General features: G+C 39.6%; 1 protein-coding gene across 1 annotated transcript in view; it reads right to left on the bottom strand.

Moving 5' to 3' along the window:
* Positions 1-23,627, bottom strand: part of tead1a (TEA domain family member 1a) — a 44,849-nt gene extending 21,222 nt beyond the window's left edge. Inside the window, exons 1-2 of the mRNA XM_044124355.1 lie at positions 23,318-23,627; positions 3,816-4,227 (exon numbers count right to left, since the gene is read on the bottom strand). Coding sequence (XP_043980290.1) covers positions 3,816-4,020 — 205 coding nt within the window. The 5' untranslated portion in view covers positions 4,021-4,227; positions 23,318-23,627. The remainder of the gene's footprint in view (positions 1-3,815; positions 4,228-23,317) is intronic.
* Positions 23,628-26,400: the final 2,773 nt, after the last annotated feature.

The raw sequence follows: 26,400 nt of genomic DNA on the forward strand, positions 1-26,400 counted from the left end.
TGTTGAGCTCCTCGCTCAGTTTGCAGAGTGATTAAGAGCTTCAGCTGCTTTATGGAATAGCTTGAAAACCCCTTTCAGAATAAGGTCAAATCCTGGCTGAGTATACTTGCCAAGAAGGCTGCAGTTGAGTGTACTGAGTACCCTGAGGTGAGCCTGAGGGCCACAGGGGCCAGACTTTGGCTCACAGCCTGAATTTACCACCACGTTGCACCGAGCTGGTGCTTGTTGCAACATCAGCGGGAACATTTAAAGAGTTGAAGGTACTAAGCTTTTACATCTCGCCTCATTTGTTTGAGTTTTTTTTTCCCTTTAAATATGTGTTTGCAAAAAACCATTACAGCTGTGGTTAGAAGTTAATCTTTGATTTATTACCAACAATCTGACAGTTTCTGTAAGGACTCACAAATTCCTGTGAATGATTTGTTGCCAGGTAATGTAACCTGCACAGGTGGCGAGGTGACATCATGGGTGTTTACTGTGGCTTTTCTGAAGTAGCAGTGACCCATTCCACATTAATATTTCATTTTAAAGAATATTTGAAAAAAAAAAGAATTATTTTGCTTCATCTTCTGCAAGAATACAATCCAGATATTTTTATTTCAGCTATTATTATTATTTATTTATTTTTGGTCATCTAAGGTTTATTTAGAAATACTTTGAAAAAAATTTAATATTCATTTTCTGCACAGGTAAATACGATTAAATAAGTTGTAGTGGAAAGTTTAACAAGAGCTGGTGGCCATTTTTGCTGAACAGTTTGAAGGCAGCCATACAGACTTCTGATTTTAGGGTCGGTAATTATTTCTACAACTTCAAGCATGGATAGAAAATATTCTGTCACCCAGGCAGTGCCAATAGAGTGTTTCTTTTTTTCTTTTCCTTTATGTTAAATGTCATATTTTCTGACATTTTGAAGGTAAAGCTGCTTTGAAACCACAGTAGACAAGCCACAAGAAGCCTGATTTGTTAAACATCTGACTGCAGTCAACCTGCCGGAGAAGACAGTCCAACTAAACAGCTCAGACAAACTGTTGTTTTAACCAAAAAAATACAAGCTTCTTTCAAAAAAATGCTTGCAGTGCCTTTTTGCCGTCTGTCTTTTGTAAAAGACCAATGCAAAAAAAAAAAAAAAAAAAAAAAAAAAAAAAAAAAAGTAAGAAAGAAGAGAATTCACTCAGAATTAAAATAAAATCCCAAGCAGACTGCAGTTTGCACAAATTTTCTTGGTAACGATTAAAGCCCCATCGCTCTCAAATACCCTTTTCTCCCTTATGCTTTTCCTGGCCTGCCTCTAAAAAATACTGTCTGGCTTGATTAGGTCACCTGGCTAAGATGTGTCAACAACCTGGACACAGAGTCAACAAGGTAAACAAACAGGGTTGAACATGCCACCCAGGCAGGAAACAGAGACGGACTGATTGATCCGTGACTGATCAATAACACAAAGGGGCTGGAGAAGGAGTTCCAGTATCAGTGGGACCTGAGCGGGTCAGCCATGATGAATCCTGACAGGGTTATATTTCAGTGTGTCTGTGACAATCTGAGCAGGATCTGTTGTTCCCTGGACAGCTAAAAGAAATGAAAGGCACACTACGCTGTTTTTGTCTACACATGAAACAACTATAAAGCACCATTAATGATGCCTTGACAGGCATGCTAAATTTACTTTTGTTTTAGGTAATTGCTGGGAGGCAGTTGCATGAAACCAAGTATGTTTACATAATACAAATGATGCTTGAGGATTATTTTCTTGCTCACTGAGCGGCTTCCAGTGCCTTGCAAATATAATCAAATATAATTCAAACTTCTTCACATTTTGTCAAATAACAGCTGAGACCCATTGTGTATTTGAATGGGATTTTATGTAATAAATAAACTCAAAATAGTCCATATTGTTAAGGCAAAGAAATTATGTTTTTGATTTTATTTTCAAAATACATATAAAATAGGTGTCACACAATTGTATTCAGTCCCATGGAGATAATGGGATGTACAGCATAAAAGCAAGACTTTTAATGTCTGTACTACATCTGCACATGGAAAGGTTAACATCAATACCAATTCTTTAGAAAAAGAAATTGGATTAATCACATTGGATGGAGAGCATCTGGCTAACAATCTTGCCTTAATCTCTCAATTAGATTTAGGTTTGGATTTAAGTCTAGACTAAATGATTCAAATGCAGCTCTGAATGCATGTTTAGGGTCTGTGACCAGAAAGAAGGTGAACTTTTGTAGCTATTAACACATTTGTTTTCAGGATTGCCTGACTAGTTTCCCTTCCCAAGCTGAGGAAACTGTTGCAAAGCACGATGCTGCTGCCTCCGGGTTTCATTGTGGGGACAGTCTCTTCAAGGTGATGTCCAATGTTCAAGCATTTTGCATGTAGGCCAGAAAATGAATTTTGGCATCATTTGACCGGAGAACCTACTTCCACATGTTTGCTTTGTGTTCTGCAAGTTTTGTGGTAACACAACTGTTCTTGTGGCTTTCTTTCAACAATGGCTTACCTCTAGCCACTTCCTGTTGAAAGGGAAAACACAAACATTGTGCGATCGGGAACTAAGCAATGGTGTGAGAAACAGTTCCTGGAGATTCTAAAAAGTCAGTCTAAATTATAACGACGTAAAAATTAGACATGCATTGAGACGACTGCGGCTTAGTGAGAGGAGTAATATCTTGCAATTGGCTCAATTCCATTTGAAGAGGCCTGAGTGTGTCAGACTGAGTGAATGTGGCTCAAGTACAAAGCGCTATGAGTGCTCAGTTAGAAACGTCATGGTTAGGTAGTGGTTAAGTGGTTGTACTGTCCAGTTGTTCAGGATGTGGTAGAACATTATGCAAAAAAAAATGCTATTTTGAAGAAAATTATCACGTTTTGGAAGGAATAAAAAAATAGTTGGCGGATCAACAGAAATTCTTTATATGTTTCATCAATATTTTCATCTGCTTGATGCAGTGCAGACACTGTAAACCTAGAAAAGTCTGGTGTTTTTATATTTCACACTAGAAATAAAGCATTCAGTGACGCTTTAAGGAAAACATTTTTATCCTGCTTAAACACACAGAGAATGGCCCGGAACTACACATGAAAAGAGTCCGACCTCTTCCATACTGTTATAGAAATAGTAATTAAATCATTACAAATCTACATAAAATACAGGAAAAAAAATAGTAATAAAGAGATTTGAGGCTGCGCTCTACACATAGAGAGAGTTGAAATAAAAAAATAAAAAATAAAAAAACAGTAAAAGGGAGTCGAAGGGGGACGCAGCTGGTGGTAGCCAGAGGACCATCTGTTCATCAGTCTATTAGTTCAAACTCACAAATACTCTCCCACTTCTGTCACGCTCTCGTACTCACGCCCACAGACGTGCACACACACACACACACACATAAAGCAGTACAGCATGCCTCCATTTCCTCGCTTTTACAGCTTATGTTTCATTCCCGTTTCTCTGACACTTGATGCGTCGTGAGACTGTCTTCCATCTCCACCTTCTACGTCGTTATTGTCCCCGCCGCCTCACACCAGAAAATTTAACAAGTCAGCCAATCGATGCCTGTTTTTCTTGTCCAAGGATGTTATTTTTATTTTATTTAATTTTTTTTTTTTGCAGTAGTAATATATTACACGGGGTTCTCACAAACTGAGATAAAAAACAATATATCCAAATAATAAAAGTAGAAAGTTGCCATCCTGAGAGATTTGAAACTCCAACATTTAAAGCATCTAAGCTTTAGTAAAATAGTGACATTTGTTAAGAAATTATAAAAGGTGTGTGTCGACATCTCAGACCAGCTTAAGCTACTCACCGTACATCTTCCCTTCATCTGACAGTATAATCTTCCTCCTCCCACAGGGCGGATATATAGCAAGGGCCTCCTGGAAGCTCTGCTCGATGTCTGGGCTCCAGACCCCCTCAGGGTCCCCATCCATTGTCTTGTCCCCTCCCGAATCACTGAGTCTGTCCATGTCCTCACCGGGACTCTCACTGCCACTCCAGCTGCTGCGCTCCATACTGGCAGCTAACGGCGCTTAGCTGATGGTGGTGTTTTGATTTAAAATATATATGTATATATAAAAATAGTGGAAATTAACTAGTAAAGATTAAAATTAAAAAGCTATGCTCAAGGCTTTTTATTGTCTCGGTGTAGATATCTCTTAATGGCAGCCAGGAGTGGGAGAAAAAAAAGTCGGTGCAGAAGCAGAACCCAGCATCAGAACCTGCAAAGGAAGGAAGATAAAACATTAGTTTTGCAGGTGAATCATGCAGACATAAAATTCTATGAAAAGAAAAAAAGCTCCTTGGTCATTTTTATTTCTATGTTTTACCCTTCTTGACATTCAATCTGTTTTTAGCTGAAGTTTTAACAGTGTGAATCCCTGAGGTGCTAAATATCTCATCGTCCAGCATCCTCTTCCAGCTGCTCACCTCTGCTCAGGAAACAGCTGGATTTCACTTTTAGCTCCTCTTGTTGTGCTGTTTGTTTTTGAATATGAAGAAAAGATTTTACAGCAATTGTGCAAGTCATCAAAAAAAAAAACAATACTCTTTCACCGCTCTTTCCTTCCCATATTTAGCCACTCATTTAATTTGTTGATTTTTTTTTGTCATTTATTTAAATAGCTTTTAGAGCAACATGTCATAAGCCTGTATCCCAACTTCTAAAATGCAAATTATTGCTTCTTTTCATGAAGGAAATTGCCTATTTTGTTAAATCGCTGTGGAACATCATAACCACATAAGTGGAGCGAGCGACTGGAGGGCAGAGAACGACTACACACAGCTACCGGCAGATTTAGGAGAGGGGAAAAAAAAACAGAGAAAGAGAAACTGGAGGGGCTTGCCAGCTGCCCACAATTCTTCTAAAATCCCCCACAGTAAACAGCAGGGCTGGCGCGCTAAACACTGCGCTCTCACACAAACATATGCACGCGGGCACGTAGAAACACACACAATTACAGTGCCAGCCCCTCGGGTGAACACATGTCACTTTGTCTGGCCTTCTACTGTTCACACTTCCCATGCAGAGTCCCTCGCCACAGCCTGAACGAGCCTGCAAGTGTGAAGGAAGCGTGTGCATGCGTGTGCGCCTTGATCTGACTAATTTTTACACAATTACACTTGACAGAACGCACGGCTGCAAGTGAAACATGCGAAGCAGCAGGCAACAGTTTGGACTTACTTCAGCTACATCTGTACACAGGATCTCAGTAAGAGGCAGGTTTTTTTTTTTTTTGGTTTTTTTTCTTCCCCACAAAACACCTGAGGGAAAACACCACAAGTCGGGAAGAAAACATCTGCTGGCGAAGACTCACAGGCATGAGTAATGAAGGAGATCAGCCGGTTTACCAGAGTCAGCCCTCCGGACCTTTCTCCATGCTTATTCTGTTCAAGCCCATTTCCGTTTCCTCTCCAGCTTCACACAGCCTCTGCGCCTCTGCAGCAGTTTTCCATTCACACAAGCATTCATTCATCCAGCGGGACCCATGTCTGTGCAACAGCCACGTTTCCTTCCTAAGGAGTTTAAACGAGTTTGTGAAAACCGAGGTTTTTCTGTGTGTGTGTGTGTTAAAATGAGTTGTCCTCACAAGCAGCGATGGTCCATCGTTTGAAGGAGTTCCCAATTTTTTATGAGTAATTTTGGCATTTGTATCAAAATGCAGCACAAAAAGCTGAAAAATGTGCCAGTGTGAAATTGTTTTTAAAGCTTTCAGGCTGATGAGAGGGCACGGCCTCAGTCCCTTATCTTTCTTTTTCCTGAGCGCTTTTGAAAGTCATTCCAATTCAGGTCTATTGTTAAAATGTTTCTCTTTTTTCCCTTTTGAAAAGTGTCCTTTGTACGGCATCAATTCTGAGGTGTCTGCCATCTGAAAAATGTTCCAGTAAACACTAATTAAAACATTTTTTTAAGGGTTTCGCAGTCTGAGAATTTCAATTTAGTTCACTTTATTTGTGTTTCTCGGATGCCTTATGTTATAATTATATATAACTAGTGCCGGATTATTAACTGTATTTAATAATGACAAAAACTGAAACAAGTTAAAATTTTTCTCCTAACTGTGCTGAAGAAAATTTACCTCAGAATCTACCAGAAAAGTACATAAGCATGTTATGTACTCATGTTATCCAAATTTAGCTTATAACTTTTTTAGGACGTTCAATTGTTCACCTTTACAAAAAGAAAGAATATAATTTTTATATATACATATAAATCAAGCAAGAGGTGCTCTCATTTCCATAAGCCAAAACATTTTTTTCCTCTGAACTGAACCAATAAAACTTTCAATGTGGGAACACAGTTTTGTGGATCATTAATACCTCCAGATTTGTGAGCATTTCTTGCAAATAAATCAAATCAACAGATCCATTAACAGGAAAACGTGCACCCCTGTGAAACCTGCTGTCTGTGGTTCACTAACTGGAAATGATCCTGCAGTGTATTACTAAAATTGTTGAACCTGGAAGCCGCTGTTAGCTCCTGCTCTTGGCACAAAAACAAAGTAAACTCATGCATTACGTTTTGTGTTACCATAACAATCAGTCATTTGTTTACACTACAGTAATTTAGGTGGGAAAACATTAATAATTTACTGAAATTATCTACTCTTGCCATGCAGCTTATTCTCCGTCTCAAGTTTGTTCATGAGCATCAAATCCCAGACTGTGAGTTTAAGTCAAGTCTGGAGTCGTTAGAGCAAAAGTCAAGTCTGAAGCGTTCGTTTTTGCAACTGAACTTTCTCTCGAGACTAAGTCGACCCAAGTCTTTATCCCTGGTATTTTCCAACCTGAAATCAAGCAAGCTTGGCTAAATTAAATCTGCGTATTAGCACAGAAATGTTGGAAATAGTGTAAACTGTCAACCAGATCATGCTATGCTTCAGTCCTCAAGACAATTTGTTGCAGAAAATGTGGATCTGCGCAGGACATCACTTACTGAGCAAATGACAACAACTTTACATGCTAACATGTATATGAGCTTCATATACATAATGTTTGCTGCATTCAGTATATTTTATAAAAAGAAAGACCGAACAAATTTACCAGCACAACTATTCTGTAATGTTCCTGAATACAAGCAAAAATCACAAGGTAGTTGAAGACAAGTTCATCCTAAAACATAATGCATTTCCATCTTCGCTGAGGAAAGACATGATTAAAGATAAGTTTTTCCTAGATAAGTTGAAAATTGTAAAAGAAAGCTGAGAAAGCCCATTTTTGACATCCATTTTCCAGGACACACACACACAAAAAAAAAAAAAAAACTGTTTTTGATGGCTAAAGCCTTCTTTAAAAAAATAATGTGTTGCAGATGTTCAGCAAAATTTCGAATAATACTGGAGAGTAGATGCAAAAGTAAGGCAGGTGGTGAAAGTTACAGAATGTGAAAATATAATTTTGTTTAGGTACAACTGTTTCCTTGTGGAGTGAAGAAGGAGAGAAAGCCATTCTACAAACCAAACGACTCCTGATGGTTCAGACACAAGAATAAAATTGAATGGACAAGTGTACAAAAAGCTGGGTGTAAAATATCAAAAGCAAGAAAGCAGAATAAGCTGAAGGTGGGTTATTTGGTCTTAAATGTGTTGAACCAGTGTTTTGATTCATCCTTAACCCTCTGATGCATAAGTGGGTCCTGTTGGACCCGGTGAGGTCATCTTTTAGGAATATCTTTGTAATAAAAAGTTTTCATCTCTTCATATTCCAGGTATTCCTCAAAACACATGTTATCGATATCATGTAATAAAAAATTTTAATTCACCTTTTACACATTTTAAGAAATATCCTGTTTTATATTACTACCCCATTCTTCCATAAGTGGGTCCAAAATGACCCGCATTCATTTCCTGTGGAATTTAATGGGAATCTTTGGTTCTTAGCAGCTGTGACTGTCAGGAACACATTTCTTTGTGAACCAAACACACTGAGTCCAAAGTGTTACCCCTGGATAATATTTTACAAAGCAAGAACTCTTACATATAATTATTATCTTTATTTTTACCTCACAAATATGTGTGTGTGTGTGTGTGTGTGTGTGTGTGTGTGTGTGTGTCAATCATCAGTGCTGTGACAGTCTTATTGTCACAAATCAACCTATTAGCCTTCTTTGAAGTTAGCTAGCGCTAGTTATCTAACCAAGCTAGCTAATATTACTGCCTATACTTTGTTGTCCATGTGTATTATTTGTGTGTCTGTGTGTCTCTGACACCCTGAATGAGAAAACCACGAGAATCTGTTCAAGGGTCTTTCTTTTGTCATCTCAATAAATAAAATAAAAATTCAAAGCTGTACAAATAAATGTATAAATAAAATAGCTGAAAAAGAATAAGAGTGCCTTCTCCGGGTCTGGGAGAATATCCTGCCCCAAGTGGAGCGGGAGATCGACAGGAGTATTGGCGCAGCGTCTGCAGTGAAGCAGGCGCTGTACCAGTGTGTCGAGGTGAAGAGAGAACTGAGTCAAAAAGCGAAGCTCTTGAAGTTCCTACCCTGATCTATGATCATGAGCTTTGGGTCATGTCTGAAAGAACGAGGTCACACAAATACAAGCAGCCAAAATTAGTTTTTTCCGGGATGGAGTGAGAAGTTCAGATATCCAAGAGTAGAGCCACTGATCCTTCACGTCGAGAGGAGCCAGTTGAGGTGGCCCGGGCATCTAATTAGGATGCTACCAGAACGCCTCTCTGGTAAGATGTTCTGGGCACAACCCACAGGGAGGAGACCAAGAGGAAGACCCAGCACACGCTGGAGGGACTATGTGTCTCAGCTGGCCAAGGAACGCCTTGGGATTCCCCCAGAGGAGCTGGAACAAGTGGCTGGGGAGAGCAAACTGTGGGCCTCCCTTCTTAGGCTGCTGCCCCGCAACCTGACCCCGGATAAACAAAAGAAGATGAATGGATGGATGGATAAATAAATGCATATACATACACACAGCACAATAGAATGTTATCTTGGTTAGCTAGCTAGTTTCAAAAAACATTCCTTTTATAACCCCCCACCCACACACATAATAGACGTTGACATTGTTCCAACATTGCCGTTGTAAAATTGCTGCTGTTGTCACTTCATTTTAAAAATGTTCTACAGATTGTGACAAATGTTCTACAAATTGTTCTAAAAATGCTTAAAAATGTGAAAAATGAAAATATTTCAAACGTGAAATAGTACTTGTGTGAAATAAAACACAGCAAAAAGTATCATACTAAACATTATTTTGAATGAAAATGACAAAAATAGCATAAAAACACATCGATTTAAACAAGGGTCCAAAAAGACTTTATAGACAATATGTCAAGCATCAGAGGGTTAATCCAAATGCACCTTTATCAAAAGACTTAGTACCATCTGTAGAGTTATCAGTGAGCTCTTTCTTTCCAAGACCTTGACGGAGAAGAAAAGATCAAATGACAATCCAACAGCTTCATGTATTCAGATTATCGTGTAAAAACATTTTGACATAAATATGAGGATCTAAAGCCACATTTATTGAAATATTGAGACTTTTTTTCTAAATTGAAAATCTCTTCATGTTAGTTTTAAGACATTTTCAAAACATTTGGTTTCTAAAGGCACAGTAAAGGACAATGAGCTTTAGCTTCTATGGACACATTTCTACTCCTTAAATGGATCTAAAGCTCCTGAAAGCCCCATTGTGATCACTGCTCAGAGGAGAAACACACAGGAAACATACAGTATTTAGAGCAGCAATAATATAACCTATGTGGGGGCTGCAGTGAACTTTTATCACTGACTTGAAGGTCATTGTATAAAAGTTTGCCATTTATAAGTGAGATAAATCAAACTTTTAGCATTAATATCAACCTTCTTCCACATATGCATTTTAAATAAATAAAAAATACTTTAATTGTATTTCACACAAGTACAGAGATACATCAGATGAAATATTTTAATTTAGCTCGTTAGTTAGACATGCTTTCTACCTTTGTCGCAAACTTTGACTTGCTAACTAATACCTTTATGTTTTTTGCAAGTATTTCTAATTGATTGGTATCAACATAATTTTGGCTAAATTAGCACAGAGGAAGCCACCAAACACTTTCAAAATATTTATTTTGTAATACTTTGAGAGAAAAAACCAAGAACGTTCTGGAAACACTGCAAGAAAATACTTCAATACACTAAGGCTTGCTTTCAGTGCACAAGCTAGCATTTTGTCTCAAGCTTCCACACATCTCCTTCTCCTCCTCATGATGTATAGGAGATAGTTTTCAAACTGTCATGACATGTGTCTATATTCTTGACCAATATTGTAGCCCTCCTGATGTAAAATCAGGTTGCAGGGCAACAGCTCTAAGAGGAAATCCCTCAGACATCACACTCCCCTTGATGCTCTGCAGCTCATTCTAGGGAACCACAGGGCATTCCCAGAGCAGCAGGGCTGACCAATAAGTCCTGGGTTCCTCTGCACTTTTACCAAAAAGCCAACATACCAGATTTTAAGTCAATCGACCCACAATATTGGCCAAAAATACAGACAGGACAGTTTAAAAACAATCTCCTACATACCATTCTGGAGTCTTTAGTTCAAATATTTAATCGCTTTCTAAGTGGTATTTACACTCCAGCAGTCAAAAATGTAAAAAATATATAAATTTTATTTCAAGACATGGCTGAGGCTGAAACTCGTGAAAAAGAAAAAATTTTGTAAAATAAAACAAACATTCTCAGTGTGCCACCTCCAAGATCAAGCTGTTAACTTTGTCTTCGGAGTGTGGAGGAATCCAAGAAAACAAAAATGTTTCATTCAGAAACGCCACAATGAAAGCTGTGGGAGTGGACCAAAACCATAAAACTTGTGGTCCAGACAGATAAACAATGAGCCTGAACTTGCTGTGAAAGTGCTGGAAAGCTACAGACTTTATATTCTGTGAAAACTCCAAAGCCTAATCTGGTCAGTTCTTCTCCATAAACATTAATGCTAATTAACTTATATCTTTTTTTAAATAACAATAAGGGTCCATCTGAAAATATTGTATGAGTTTATGGGGTATTTCATAAGTTTCCTACTTCCTCCTACTCCTAGTCAAGCATGTTAATATTATTGTGGTACAACAATATGTCTTTTGCATGTGTGTGATTTTATACTTCTGTCATGTTCGAAATACATAAATAAGCAAATAAAAAACATCTGGGCAAAATGCTGTTATAGCAACTACAATTCACAAAGTTTCTCCTGTCAGACACTCTGTCTGTGTCCAATGTAAGCAAAAACTAACCATTTTGTATCTTAACGTGATTAGATTTCATTAGTCATCACTGGAGATAGACACCAGCAGAACCCAAAACCTCACTTTGCAACCCTGCATACATTTAAAACAAGTCTTTACCACCCCAAGTAAAAACATTAGATTAGCATTAAACACTGAGCATTTTAATTGTTGTTACAAATGTTAGAAAACTGCACCAAACACGCACACTTTCCTCTGAAAGTTGTGAGCATGTCTGCCATTCTCCAAACTGAGATCCCTACAGCTGGTAACATACTGATTTCTTGTAACTACTGCACTGGTGTCCACTTGCAAAATGCAAAACTTTCCCTTAAGACAATAATAATAACAATCTAAGAAGCGATATGGCGGAAAGAGAGAATCAGTAGCAGATGGACGCTGGAGAAAGATGTTTGCCACACACGGACTGAATGAGACGACATGGGGAGTCCCCAGCAGCCCAAGCCTCTGCCTCTCCATCCAGGACAGCAGGCTTCAGGGACTCGGTGCCAGCCCTCAGGAGGGCACACAGAGGGCATCCAGCCACAACCCCACAGCTGCCCTCAACTCTCACCTCACCCTGTTTTAGCTTCCCCCCACCCCACACTTTCCCCTCCATCAGAACCAACAGGTGTTCACGTTTAAACTAATACCATGTTTTATCATAATCCTCATTTCAAACAATCATCTAATCTACTGTGGAAGGCCACATTTTAAGACAGTGTAGAATTATTCGGAAAATCGGTTCATACTGCATTTCCACTTTTCATGGAATAATTTTCATTTTACATCAAGGACAGATTGTATGGTACTACTTTCCGTTTTTTTTTTTTTTTTTTTTTTTTTATGGGTGCAAATGTGACCAAAACATTCGGTATCTCTGAACAGACAAAGGGGTGCTTCATTTGTCTTGCTATGCTAACGGCCTCCGCTGCAGATTTCCACAAGGTGAGATCCTTCAAAAACACTTCATGTTATTCAAAAGGTCTGAATGTATTTATAGGCATATGATTTCAGCTGCAACTGATGCAGTGTGTGTCCTTGAACACTAAACTGGACCCTATGGAGGACATGTGTAGATTTCTGTACTAAGTGCAACTTTTTAAAAATGATTTTCCATACACCCTTACAGCACTCCATAAGTTTTTAAATGGTAGTTTTGGGGGCTAATTGAAACTATTAACGTTTCATCCCAACCTACTTCTGTTTTGAACTCATAAACTATTTTGTACCTATATATTTAAAATTGGAAAATCTTTATTTTTTTCTTGTAGTTAAACATTGATAAACTATCCTAAAAATACTAATAACTCACTCATAATTTACTATAAAAGGGAGATATTCCTCCTGTGGCACAACTGACTTTATTGACTTAATAGTGTGACAGATTTGAGTCAGACTCAAATATGAAAGGGAAAATGCCATCCCAGTAACAAGGAGAAACAGGTGGTGTGTGGAAAAAGGAAAATGACAATTATTAACAATGACAAAACAAAAACAAAGGAAAAAAGGACATAATTAAACAGAAGAAAACTACTCATAAAACCTAACAAAATATCTATGCACCAGTGTTTGTGCGCATGTGTGTGCTAGTAGGTGGATTTAGAAGTTGCCTCTGCCTCAAGTGTTGGAGGAGCTTTCTTTAAAAGTTATTATTGTATAATCTATTACTATAGTCAGAACAAAGATTAAATATTGCAATAAAAAGATGTAATGTTATAGTGATTATGACAAACTCTGAATGTTAGTAAACCGCAAAAGTAAACAGTAACAGTAATGTAAAATTTGCTATTTTTAAAGTATTAGTTCAATAAGTGCATTATTAGTCACTAATATTTGAAAATATGGATTGATGAGATTATTGTGCACTCTTTAGCAATGTACTGGCTCTACTTTATGTCCTGGAGATAATGTGTAAGTATTATTATTTTTAGAGCCATATTTGCTTCTTATTGTGTACAGTCAGAGATTGCATTGCGAAATACACCTTACTAAGTACTTAATTAATATGTATTATAACTTTTATCTTTACAGCTACAATCACTGCAAAAACACAATAACATTTTAAGCTTAAATACTCCACCACTAATAAGAAACATCCCAAAGATTGGAAAGAAGCATGGCAGATGATGGATTAAGTTTTCAGGTACAACTGGGGAACTTTTAAATAGTCCTTTTACACTTCTAACTTGTAGAGCAATCCTTGCTTCCAACACTGATAACCCACAGCATCTCAAATGACTTATTTTCTTTGATCTGATTATCATCAAATATCAGCTGACATTAGAGCCTCTGAGGAAAACAGCCAGCAACCTCCCTGGTATTGCTGTGCATCACATCCATTAGAGTCAATGCCTTCCTGCACAGGGGTCAAAGGGCCAACAACACGAGTTCTGCTGAGGACACGTGTCCATGCCTGCCTCTGCATGTGCTTTGAGCGCAGCTCCGTCAGTAGTTTTCAGCCAGATTCTCTCCTCTGTGAGATATCCACTTATGATCCACTCACACATGACAGCACAGGGTGGGAAATGTGCGCAGGGATTTGATGTAAACAGAGGCCATAAAGCAGGGGGGGAAAAAATTGCCTTTTCAGAAAGCTGTACAAACTGACTGAAATGTTTCAAGGACATCTTCAAGTTATCATCACTGTAACATTCAATAGTGTTTCCTGTAGGTTCTGAAGGTGGAAAGCTACTTTTCAATACATCAACCACTGAAATCAGATATTTAGATATACTGCATCAAAACACTCCTAATCTTTTATCCCCTCACTTTTCCTGTTTTAGTTCAACAGGGATTAGCAACTTTTTTTTAAGCCTTTTTGTAAGGTCTTGTAGTTCATAAGTTTACATGTATTTCTTTGTAAACTGTTAGGCTCAGTCAAATATTGTTGGCTGACCCTTTAAAATCTTTACGTAGTAGCTTGGTGGATTTCAGTCCCAGAACTGGGTTATGTAGCTTTGCTTTCCCTGAGCCACTTTTTAACTAATCTGACAGCATGTTTAGGGTCATTGTCTGTTTTGAACACCCATTTGCCTCTTTAACATTCTGGGCAGTGCATCATTCCCTCCACCAGAAACAGATAACATGATGCTGCTGCTTCATACTTAACAGTAGGGGTGGTGTACTCAGGCTTTCAAGCTTCCTACTGTTTTTGTGTGCATTTATTAAATGCAATGTGTTTTCATGTTGCTTTTGGGGCAATGGCTTTTTCTTCCCTGACTGGCCTTTTAGTCCAGGTTGGTAAAGACCTGTGAGTAATGTGCACATTGAAATCATTTTTGATAACCCTAGCTAACCTAAAACAGGAAAGGTATGAATTACTGTCAAAAAAGAAACCAGTTATCTGGTTTCAACGCCATCTGGAAGAAACACTGCAAAATTATTAGATCTCTGCATCTAAATATTGACGCAACTCACCTCAGCACTTTTTGTTTTTGTTTTAGTTTTGGCATTGACGCACATCCCTGTATTCATATTCCATTGTCACATGGACCTAGTTTTACTGAATTCATCTCGAATCAATTCATCTCAGACAATACGGAGAGAAAAATAAGTCTTTTAGAGTCTACAGATGATTAGTTCGAACCTCTGTGTATTAAAAAGAAACACAAGAAGATAAAGGTAAAATATTCAGCGGTGTTCCCGCCAAAGCTTTGCAGCGAAGTAACCAGTGAAGCTTCGTTTTATTCTTTTTAGGCGCTAATAGACACTTGAGATAGATGGAGAGAGTTGCTTTATGAGTGGTGAAGAGACTGTAATTCACAGCATGTGTCTCTCATTATTTTACCATCTCTTCTGAGAGGCATTACCATTTATGCACACACTTAGTAATTCGTCACAGATTGCACACTGATACAGTGAAATGCTTATTTCCTCATGGAAAAATGATGGTAAAAGGTTTTTGCCGGCAGCTCCTCTATCCTCTATCTATCTGTTATTCTTCTCCAAACAGTTTTGGATTTTTTTTTTTGCTGAGTAAGGCTAAGCCATTATCCAGTTTCTTCCTGGTGGAAAGGGATGGTTGTTGTCACATGTGCATTCCCCCCCACACACACACACACACACACGCGCACACACACACACACACGGGATGAAATTCTACACGAGTCAGAGAAAAAAAAAAAGAAAGAAAAAAAAAACAAGAAGCCTGGGGAGGTTGCAGCAATACCAACACCATTTAATAAGTGTGAACACGGGAGCATTGTGCCACGGCTGAACACACGTGCTGCATATGCGTGCATCCATGGATGAGTCTTATCCAACACCTTGCAAAGAAGCATTGTGCGGCTGCACGAGCTTGAAAAGAGTACAGTGACCTCCATCTCCCCCATCTCTCAACACAATTACATCCTCTGCAGCTCGTGTGGGCTCCACTCTCTCCTCAAAACACACAAACACGAGAGCAAAGTGAATTAGCCCCCTGAACTGTATTTTCCATCTGTGGTCCATTAAAACTTGGGTGTTGCTTTATTTAGACGGACGCAGGTTAGGAGGCAGGGAGTGCGGAGACTTGTTCAGTCTGTAAACATGCAGGAGAGCGGCGGAGTACACAACAGCACTGAATGAATTTTAATTGTAATTATTATTAATATCATCCTTTCCACACGCCACCACATCTCTGAACAGACAGCCAAGCAGATTATGCCTCCATAACCAATCGGTCAGTGATCCAAGTTAGTCAGTTATCCATCAAACTGCTCTAAATGGGGATCGATGGGTCAATTACTGAAAAGTTTTTTGGGTTTTTTTCCCCTGTAAATTAAATGCATCAAAATGTTTGTAAACACAAGAACAAACATCATGTTTTTCACTCCACTTTGATTAAAGTTTAGTAAAAATCTGAAAGACTAAAAGGAAGACACGCTGATGCGCAAACGGATTATTTTACAATCTAATTTATTTTTGTTGTACTAATAAAGCATACCTCTGTCAAAAGATCTTTCAGTCTATATACAAATAACCGATTTCATCAAATGATGTTTTTGAAATGACATCAGTGGCACGTGTCTGATATCCTTTCATTTCATTTAGATGAGTTAATATATTAATATATAAGTGATATAATTCTGAGACGAGGTCAGACAGGACTGGTGCATCTACATCTGGGATGTTTCCACGATGCTCTTGGGTTAAAACAGGAAAGTCATTTTAATCATGAAAAATCTGAGAATGTGTCAGAGTGACCGAAGTTTTCTCTGCTCCTCCTGTTGCTGCGCACTGTCTTTCTACAAATAGGAGGACACACAGTATAATGGATGCATTTCTTACAAAATATCAAAATTGCTTCTTTAATTTAGTGGAAATAAAAAAAAAAAAATCATGAATTTAATTTAGCTGATACTAGCAAAACTCTATCACTGGAATTAGTTTTCTGAGCAGGACTTTCACAGTGAAAAGGGAACAAACAAAAACCAACCTGATGAAGCTTAGTAACAACAAGCAGAAGAAAGAGTTGATTGTTTTATACCTTCTAAAAGCTGAGCTAAATGAGTTGATTTATTGCGGTTTTAAAAGTAAACATGGAGAGACAAAGTGGCCACTTGATCTTGAAATGTTACTGACTGGGCAGCAGAACCTTATTAAGTTCACTAATCTCAGCCCTCCAAACAGAAAAGGAAAGAAAATATTTCTTAGAGATATAAGAGCAAATATCCAGGATTTCATAATAGGCTTTCATAACTCGGTCAGAATCCTCATCACTAATTTGAGAGATATTTTCTCTCAAATAAAATATTTTCTGTTGAAAAACATCAGTAGCATTTGTTAGCAAAAGAAGTGGATTCTTTAATAGCTTCCTACAACAGCTGACTTAGCCCCTGACTCATTGTATTGCATTTTAAGCAGCATCAAAGTCTGTTTTTCACGTAATCTGCTAAAACGTGATCTGTTGCGTCTTCCTTCATCATATATGTTTCATTTCTTTGTGTTGCTCCCCCTCTCCAGTACGTTTTATTCCCCAATCATGAAATAACTTTTCTTATTCTTCTTTTTGTTCTTTGTCAATTTTAAAAAAGAAGGAAATGTCTCAAGATCCATCCGCTCTATTGCCATCCAGGAGGAAAGCTACCATTCCCACCTTAATTCTAAAACTAGTTCCAAGACTTCGAGGGCCATGTTTAATCATAAACAATCATTTAACGGTTGTGTGTTTGTGCTTTTAAATGAAAAAAAAAGAAAAAAAAAATCACCAGAGCTCCAGTACAGAAACTGATAAGCTCAGAGCTTTAGTTCCATCAGCAAGACCGGAAAAGCACATTCAATTGCTAAGAGCTCCTTTTTATTTATGAAGAACGATTAAACTTGTAACTTCCTCTCAAAACTTAAACAGTCCCTCTGCCTCTAATGGAGGATCACATTTCTTTCTCTTTTTTTTTTGTTTCATTTCCTGTCTCAATCCTCAGCTGCTAACGCTAATGGCATCAACAGAAGACGGTTTGCAAGGAAGCGATTCCAGGAAAAGACAAAGATGCCAAAATGTCCACCGTGCATCAAGTTAACCAACAGAGAGCAATCGGAGCCCGACTGCACAAAAGCCGAGTCGGTGAGCGGGCGGCAGCAGGGAAGACTTGGTCTGCTGTGAGAGTATCGGAGAGCGGAGTGAAGCTGTTGTCCCTCTCGGCACCGTGTTTATCATGTCAATTCCTCCAACCGGGAAAGCACACAAGAATTAGTCTGAATCAAGGCTTCCTGTTCACTTCCTGCTGTGCTCAGGAAACACCAGGGTTGATTCAGGCTTCCTATGGAGTAAGGTGGTGGTGAGGTTGGGGGTTGGATCCATTCACTTAGCTGAAAGGCAGAAAGGATGGGATCTTGTCCCATCCTCCATCTCTTTTTTTTGGTCATCATTATTTTTAAAAAAGGGTTCAACTATCTGAACATTTGATTTTTATCATTTTTTAGCGTCACATTACTCATACGAATAAAATAAAAAACATTTATACTCACTGCTCAGTTTCAGTTGTGAGTATTGTGAGTCATATTTTACTGTTCATTTGCAATGACAAACATCACCAGCAGCAGATTTTAAAAGAACATTATTAAGAGATATATATGTGGAATAAGGCAATTAATCAAAAGGATCCTTTAAAATTGGAGGGATTTGCTGGTTCAGAGGTCTGTTGTGGATAACAGTAAATCTCCTCACACAATACTACTTTGCGTATGTTTTCCTTCTTCTCATCACAGCTGTACTTTACCTTTTTTTTTTTCTTCTGTTGAAATGTTTGCCTGCACAGAGCTGACCTCTCTATGGACCCTATGGACCCACACAGACCAGGACAAATGACCACATTTACAACCCACAGGTGAGACATTGAAGCACACTTTTCTGATGCAATGCAACCTTTTTGTCTCACACTGGACAACACACCAGAGACAAATTCATCTCTCAAAACTACGCAACTAAAAACAGTTAAAAGCTGCCTAATTTTAGAAAAAAAGTCGATTACTTCTTCTGACTGAGAAACGATGTCATAAAACTGATCAGCAGTAAACAGCAAAATGAGAAGCATTGTTATGCTCAAAGCTTAGTGTCTGAAAGAGTAGGAGCCACTTAAAGAGAGTCCTGATTTCAAGGCATCAAACTACAAAGTCACTTTTTTTTTTTAAATCATGTTTGATGCATACAGCAGTACATAATATTGCCCCTTCAAAACTGTGTTGGAGCCTTCTTTCAGCCAGCTGGCAGTCTGCAGCAACAAGTGGGGGAGGTGCTCTGCCGACAAGTACAGCAACAGAAAAGTGTGACCACTCCGGTACTTTCCGTCGTCATTTATTAAAAAGACTTAAACAAATAGAGAGAATAGTCTTGAACCCAAACTCTTTAAAACTTTTGAATACCTCGGTGCCTGAGCCAGCATTACTATGAACATGAAAGTGAGGAGGGCGTCCAGCTGGTCAGACAAGCCAGCACTGGCTCTACTGGCCTCCTGCAGCAAGAAACCAGCAGCACCCCCCCCCTCCCTCCCCACCCATCCCTGCACACTCCCACACCCCACCCAGGAGGATGCCCATTGTTCCCCCAGTCCTCTAAACAAAGCCTGCCCCCTCCCCTGCTTCAACCTCCCTTACCCCACCTAACTGCTTCACCCCTAAACACAAAAACACTCAGCATTGTTGCTCTAATAAACCGTCTCCGCTCCCCAAATTTCATTACACTGGAACTCAGGCTCTCGCCCCACCTTAACACCCTGCTTTCAGTTTTTTGGTACGCCTGAATAAATTTATCCTGGTGCGTCCTGCCGGGTGTTAAAATCTGAGGAGTGCTTTAAGGGCAGAGGGTAAAGCAAGGGTAGAAAGGGAAAATCTTCAATTGGCTGCCGACGGGATTTAGAGTATCACCTGTTGATTCATGCCATTGACTAGACGCACTGCCCTCAAGACATTCTGCTTGGAAAATTCAAAAGACCATCAGAATTAAAACAAAGCGCAACGTCACAAGACTTCATTTCGTGCCGGGAAGATTTCCCTCCTTAATCCCGGCCCATAAGAAAAAAGAAATCTGTGTGCCGGATTTTGTGCCGAGAAATGAGACGACAGATGAGACAACGAGGAGGAGGAGGAGGAAGGAGGCTGCGAGCTGCCCGTCGGCTCCAAACTCCACCATATTGCAGCAGCATTGGAGGAAGAGATGAACACACACATAAACGTGAGCGGTTTGTGACTAAAGCACACAGAGAACATATGGTGCGTCCTCGGCCAGCGACGCCTGTTGCTGCTGCTGCAACAATAGGGGCCTGGACGGCAAGAGGCAAACACACAAGTGCACCCCCCCCCCCACCCCACACACACACACACACCAAATGGTCGTTAGTCAATCGGTCTGCGTTGCTCGGACCCAGAACAAATCCACGGATTTGCATTTTGCACCTCCCTCTCTCTCCCTCTCTCTCTGTCCTCAACATGCACATGCACACCCACACACACGCACACACACGCACACGCATGCACACATACACACACTTCCTCGATCTCTACAGGTGCATGGAGCTCTCAAAACAGATGTCAACGAACTGGAGAGGAGAAGGAGAGGCACTGAGGGGGGAGAGGAACGGTGGGGGAGGAAAGTGGAGACTGTTTGCCCAGAGTGACTGACAAAGCAGGCTTAAACACAATGACAGACACACAAACGCCCTCTGCTTTCTCTGTTACACTTTCAGGATAGTCACAGCTTTTCATTTACTGACAAAAAAAAAAGAAAAGAAACAAAACCTGTGAGTATGATTTTTTTAAGAGATGCCACCAAGCAAGAAGAGTCAAAAACTTGAACAGATTTAGAAATATGTGTCAAAAGTTTCTTGATGGAGATGATAATGAATTACTTCACTTATTCATCAAAGCATATGTTCTAAACCTTTGTCTGATGTTTCTTTCAAATGTAACACATGCTGTTCGTTGGTGCATTTATTAACTGAATTTATGGGGGATTACAGTTCTAAATTAGAAGAAAAAACATAATTTCTTAAAGTATATCATCACCTGGCAAATTTCAATGTCAGCTTGGTGGACTGGTGCATCTCAATAAAAAAAAATAAATAAATTTAAAAAAACGGTCTAGGAACTAAATACACACAATATTCGCTCTCTAAGCATATCCGTTTCAATTTTAAACTGAAAATAAAAAATCTGTAGCCAAAATTATATTTCAATTTCTTCTTTTTCTGTATGATTCAAAAATATTACTTCTGTCAAGGAATCCAGTGGAGGCTTTTTCCTTCATAATCCCTACTTTATAATCCTTAATGGACTATATTCGGAATCAGAATAGGCAACTCTCTGATTCCAGAAAACTGGAATTCAGTATCTGACAGAAGAATTGTTATATGTCCATCTCTGGATGATTTGAGTATTCATTGTTGCAAATAAGCCCTATTTTTGTCTTCCGAAAGCAAAAATATTGCATTTTAAAAACTGATCAATTGGATATTTTTAACTGAAATAAAAAATATTTTGCTTACACTTGTATATTTCTTCCATACACACATCATGATAACGTTAAAATCAAGCAAACAAAGCCCTAACTCTACAGACGAACCAAGCAGACTTTTCCCGATCGGTACAGATTTCTGAGTTCAGCTCAAAAATATCAACCTCTAAACTTCCATGCTGTGATGGAAAAGCATCACAGAGCATGACATACCACCACCATGCTACAACATAGGTATCACATTCTGAGGGTCCACTCACGAGCAGCTCATTTAATAAAAATTAAAACAAGTTGCAGGTTTTTTGATCAAGGTAGAAGCTCTGAATCCAACAGAAACTGAAGGAATCAAGATTATCTCCATTTATGAACAAAAATATTACAAATGTTAATGAAGTTTAGCCGATTATTGTTGTACTCAAACGAAGTGGACAGGCTTAGAAATGATACTTTTACTGACCAGAAAATGGCAGCAGTTCTTGGCTTTGCTGCATTTTAAAGCAAAAGTATAAAATAAAGTGACTTTCCTGTGTTTGACCTGGTGTCACTGATCAATATAAAAGCCGATCAAGGAAAAATAGTTCAGATAACGTGAGTATGTATTCCAGTCCTGTAGATCCCTTAATTACTGTCGGGTTGAAAACTACTATCGCGATCGAGGTACTTGAAAACTTTTTTTCTCATTTCTAAATCATTGAAGAGAAAGAAAATTGGAACAGTTCGAAATTGGCAGGTCTGACCTGAAAGACGTCTGGAAATCGGCATCTATCGGTGCTCTGCACAGTTTCATGTTTTCCTATTGCATATCAGAACTTATCAAGCATGAAACTGTCAGATCACGTCATAATTATTTTTTGAATCAGTACCAGACAGAAAATCATGATAAAAACAACTTGCATAATTAATTTCTGCGACTGAAATATTGCAGTTCAATAAGTCTGCACTTAATTCAGCATTTCAAAACAACAGACAAAATACATGGATTCAGTCTGTTTTCTCAGCTTACACCTCCTCCACCACTAAGATAACACTCATCTAAACACCACAAAAAGAAAACAATCAACAGACAGGCACCAACTCTTCTTCTCTGACTTTTCTTCCTTTTTATATATATATATTCCACACACACCTCCCAAACATCTGACAAACGGCTTACTGTTCCAGAAGAAGTGCATCTGCCCTGTTTCATCCTTAAGGGCTGTAATTTTCCTCCAATAATTACATTGTGGTTTGGCCTGCGCTGCCACAGATCTCAGGCTATAAAAGGGGCCGAGAGCAGCCCTTTAATCAATATTTAAAACACAAGAGTGAAGGGGGTTTAAAAGATGTTCTGAGAAAAGTCTCCACCAACGCTGATATTGACAGAAAGGAAAACAAGACACAAATCTGGATCAGCAACATGTTACACAGCAGAGTGAAGCTGTGTCAGCATCAACAACAAAAAGAATTGTGTTTTGACTCCAAAAATCTGAGGGGTTTCTTTCCCTCTCCGATTTCAAAAGCTTGTATGTTGGTGTTTTCGTGAAGCAGATGATGTGCTGTGTCCACTGGGTAAACACTAGCTGTTATCAGCCTGTGGCCTGTTTCCCTGACTGGGGCCTGCCTGCCTGCCTGCCTGCCTGCCTGGCTGTGTAGGGAGAGAGAAAACCCCGCCGATGCAACAAGTCCCCCATTCACTCCTAGCTTTGTTAAGCTGCCTCCCAGCTCTGCGAGCGGAAAGCTTCTCTTCTCCAACACGCTGCTCCATTTACGGACACCCGTAGGCTCAGCTCTACCGTATAAAACGTACCAGAAGAGGGAGAAAAGGGAAAAAGAAAGTGTCAAAAGAGCGAGATTTTTATTTTATTTTTTTGGGAGGGGGGTCTCGGTGTCGAAAAGGGAAAAGGGGAAATAATAAAACTGGAGTGGAAGCGACAGCCGCTGAGAAGCTCTACGGCGGTTCGGGAATAATCAGCTTGTTAGACTTGTTTAACATCCACATGTTGAGATGTTTCTTCCCATTTGGCTCAAACTGCTCTATTTTGTTTATTATTATTATTTATTTATTTTAAAGAAACACGCGAAACGTCCGGGGGATTTGAGACGCGCAGGCTGAAGAGCAGGAGGTGGTGGAGGGGATGAAGTGGAGAGGGGGTTGGGGGGGACTCCTCCTCGGGAACTTACCTCGATCCAAACGCCGCTTTTCTCCTTTAATTCCCACACTTTCCCAACGGATCGGAGCCGCCGCGGAACCGGGAAGCTCTCGGCCAACTCCGGAGTCCGCCCTCGGCTTCGCCTTGACGAAGGATCGGGGCGCGCTGAGTGCGTAAAATGCGCAGCGTCTCTCCAAGGATGCGAAATATGCGCGGAATGGGAGCAGGAATGAAATGAACGCAGCGGACTGAGTTGAACGGGGCGGGGTGAGAGGGACTGGCGTCACCCTGGATGAAACGGAGTGAGTGAGTGAGCGATGGGAGGATGGGTGGAAAAAAAAGGAAAGAGAGGGAGGGAGGGAGCGGACTGTAAGGGCTGCGTTCAACAACAAAAGAAAAGAGTGCAGCGCCCAAACTCTGTTCAGCTGAGCTGGAGGAGGAGGAAGAGGAGGAGGAAGAGGAGGAGGAGGGCGGCAGATAAAAACAGGGTCTGTTCTGCTCGGCTGACGACCAAACTGATAGGATGAAGCTCAAAGAAAGCTGCTGACAGCAGCTTTGGACGAGTTAATTTGGAAACTTTTAGAAGTACTTTAAACAATAATACCACGACTTATATTTTGTGTATTTGTGCAGACAGACTGCATGCTTTAGACTTTAGACTTTAGGAATGGAGAAACTAAAGCCAGTGCTTAAATGAATAAGGTGACAAGTTTTCTGTGATCTGTTGAAGTGGTCTTGATTAGTTGCTCTATAGGTTTCAGAAAATCATTTTAAAACTAATTCTTTGGACATTGACCCTTAATTTTGGCCAATAAAGTGTTAATTTCAACAGGAAGGTGTTGGTTTGTTTGTTACACTACTAAAGAAAAAACCATCCCTCAACATGTCACCGCCAACACCATACTACCTTCTAGTTTTATTAGTGCAGAAAGACATGTTATGAACTACACAATAAAATAACCAAAGAATGTTTCTTAGTTTCTTAGTGTCTTTCAAAAATATTCTTTGGATTTTGACTAGTTCTCATATTTCAGGTGCAGTACCAATTTTCATTGAAAGGTTCTCATTATGGGCAGCACAGTGGTGCAGTTGGTAGAGCTGTTGCCTTGCAGCAAGAAGGTCCTGGGTTCAATTCCTGGCCGGGGGTCTTTCTGCAAGGAGTTTGCATGTTCTCCCTGTGAATTGTGGGTTCTTTCCGGGTTCTCTGGTTTCCTCCCACAGTCCAAAAACTTGACTGTCAGGTTAATTGGTCTTTCTAAATTCTCCCTAGGTGTGTGTGAATGGTTGTATGTCCTGTCTGTGTTGCCCTGCGACAGACTGGCGACCTGTCTAGGGTGAACCCGCCCCTTGCCCAGAACGTTAGCTGGAGATAGGCACCAGCACCTTCCAACCCCACTAGGGACAAGGTTGTAAGAAAGGTTTTCATTATGACTAAATTTATTGAGGAATAATTTTAAAGCATCTTAACTTTATTCATAAATTGCTCCTCAAGCTGCCAGACTGTCCAAAGGTTTGCAGAAAGTTTTCTTTGGACTTATCACAGTTTTCCATTTAATTTCACTCCAGTACACCACTCATTTGTATACATTGGAGAAATTTCTTTCTGAATTACCACGCTGTGGAAAAAATGATTATCCTACAACAAGATTCATGGAAATCCTTGAGAAGTTCATTTTCCCTTCTAATACCAAGCCGATTTCAGAAATAAATGTTCTAATTAATCTACTTGTTTGCTAGTTTACAATTATAAGTCATTTAGACTTAAAAATAGTCTTACTTTTAAGCAAGTATTGAACGCTTTCATTTGTTTAATTCTGGGGGAAAATTTTTTAATTTTGACAGATTCCTTTTCAATTTTCTATGCAACGGGAAAATTGGCATCCATATACTGTCACCACTACGCTATGCTATACTTGAGGTAAAGAGTTAAAATTTCTATCCTTTGGATAAAACCTTCTAATTAAGTCTTCTCTAAGCAGAGTATTTCATAAGTTGTTTATTTTTAAGCATTTTTTTGAGTTCCGCTCGTGTCTGACCAAAACAACATGTTTTAAAGTATAAAAAGTAAAGTGCATAAGTGGAGGACAAAAGAAAAAGTGTCTATCTCTAGCAGACAAGCAGTGACTGAAATCTTTGTCTTTAAGAAATTAGGGAAGGAAAAGGAAGAACAACACAGAACCAACCCAGGACCTGAGACGTTCACCATCCACCAGTTGATCATTTACAGCAAGTTCCCAGTTAATAGTTTCTGGCTGTGAAACTGTGTTACCTTTGACATCTCTCAAAGATTAGCAATTGAGTGAGTTAACAAACAGAACTCCAAACTTTTCTGTAAAACAGCGAAAGACCTACAGTAGGCCTAAAGAACATCTGATTAAGACCAGTCGATAATCGTAACAAACTCTGACTCGTTGCAAGTAAAACAGAAAAAGACGATGGATGACTGATTGCATTTGCATTGTACTTTAGGCAAAACTCAGTGAGGTGCGTTAGATTTATGATCTAATCCAAAACTAACAAATGAAAGCCTAACACAATGTTGATATTCCTTCAAGTTGGTTTGTTTTCAGTTCAGACAGAACGAGTCCAGGGTTTAAGTCTGTTCAGAGGAGTCACTTTAATTTAACAAACAGTGAGATTAAACAGACAGCGTCAGCTCCCCCACACCTACAGACTGCCCTGAATGCACCCCCCAGGGCTGATGTGTGTGTGTGAGTGTGTGTGTGTGTGTGTGTGTTTGGGTGGGTGGTGGCAGCTTTGTGTCCCTCTCCCTCAGATCTTTGAATGCAGCAGGCGGCCGCCTCTGCCTCATAAAGGAGTTGTTGTTTACTACTAAGCTCTGCCTATCTCAGGTTTCACCCCCTCTGGCTGTTCTGGACTGTCATCTCCTCAGAGGGAGGAGCTGTGACTTAAAACAAACACAGATATGCCGGAGTCGCATCCCCCGGAACTCCTACTGCAACCCGACACCGCCGCCGAGCCGGGCTTGACGGGAGGAAAGGCATTCCACACGGCAGCGTGTCGGTGTTTGCATGAGTAAGATGAAATTCTTCCAGACGAACACAAACAGCTGATTCACGTGTGGACTGTGCGGTTCTTGGCCGAGGGAAGCGA

This window comes from Gambusia affinis, linkage group LG08 (genome assembly GCF_019740435.1).
Source record: "Gambusia affinis linkage group LG08, SWU_Gaff_1.0, whole genome shotgun sequence".
Classification (NCBI taxonomy): domain Eukaryota; kingdom Metazoa; phylum Chordata; class Actinopteri; order Cyprinodontiformes; family Poeciliidae; genus Gambusia; species Gambusia affinis.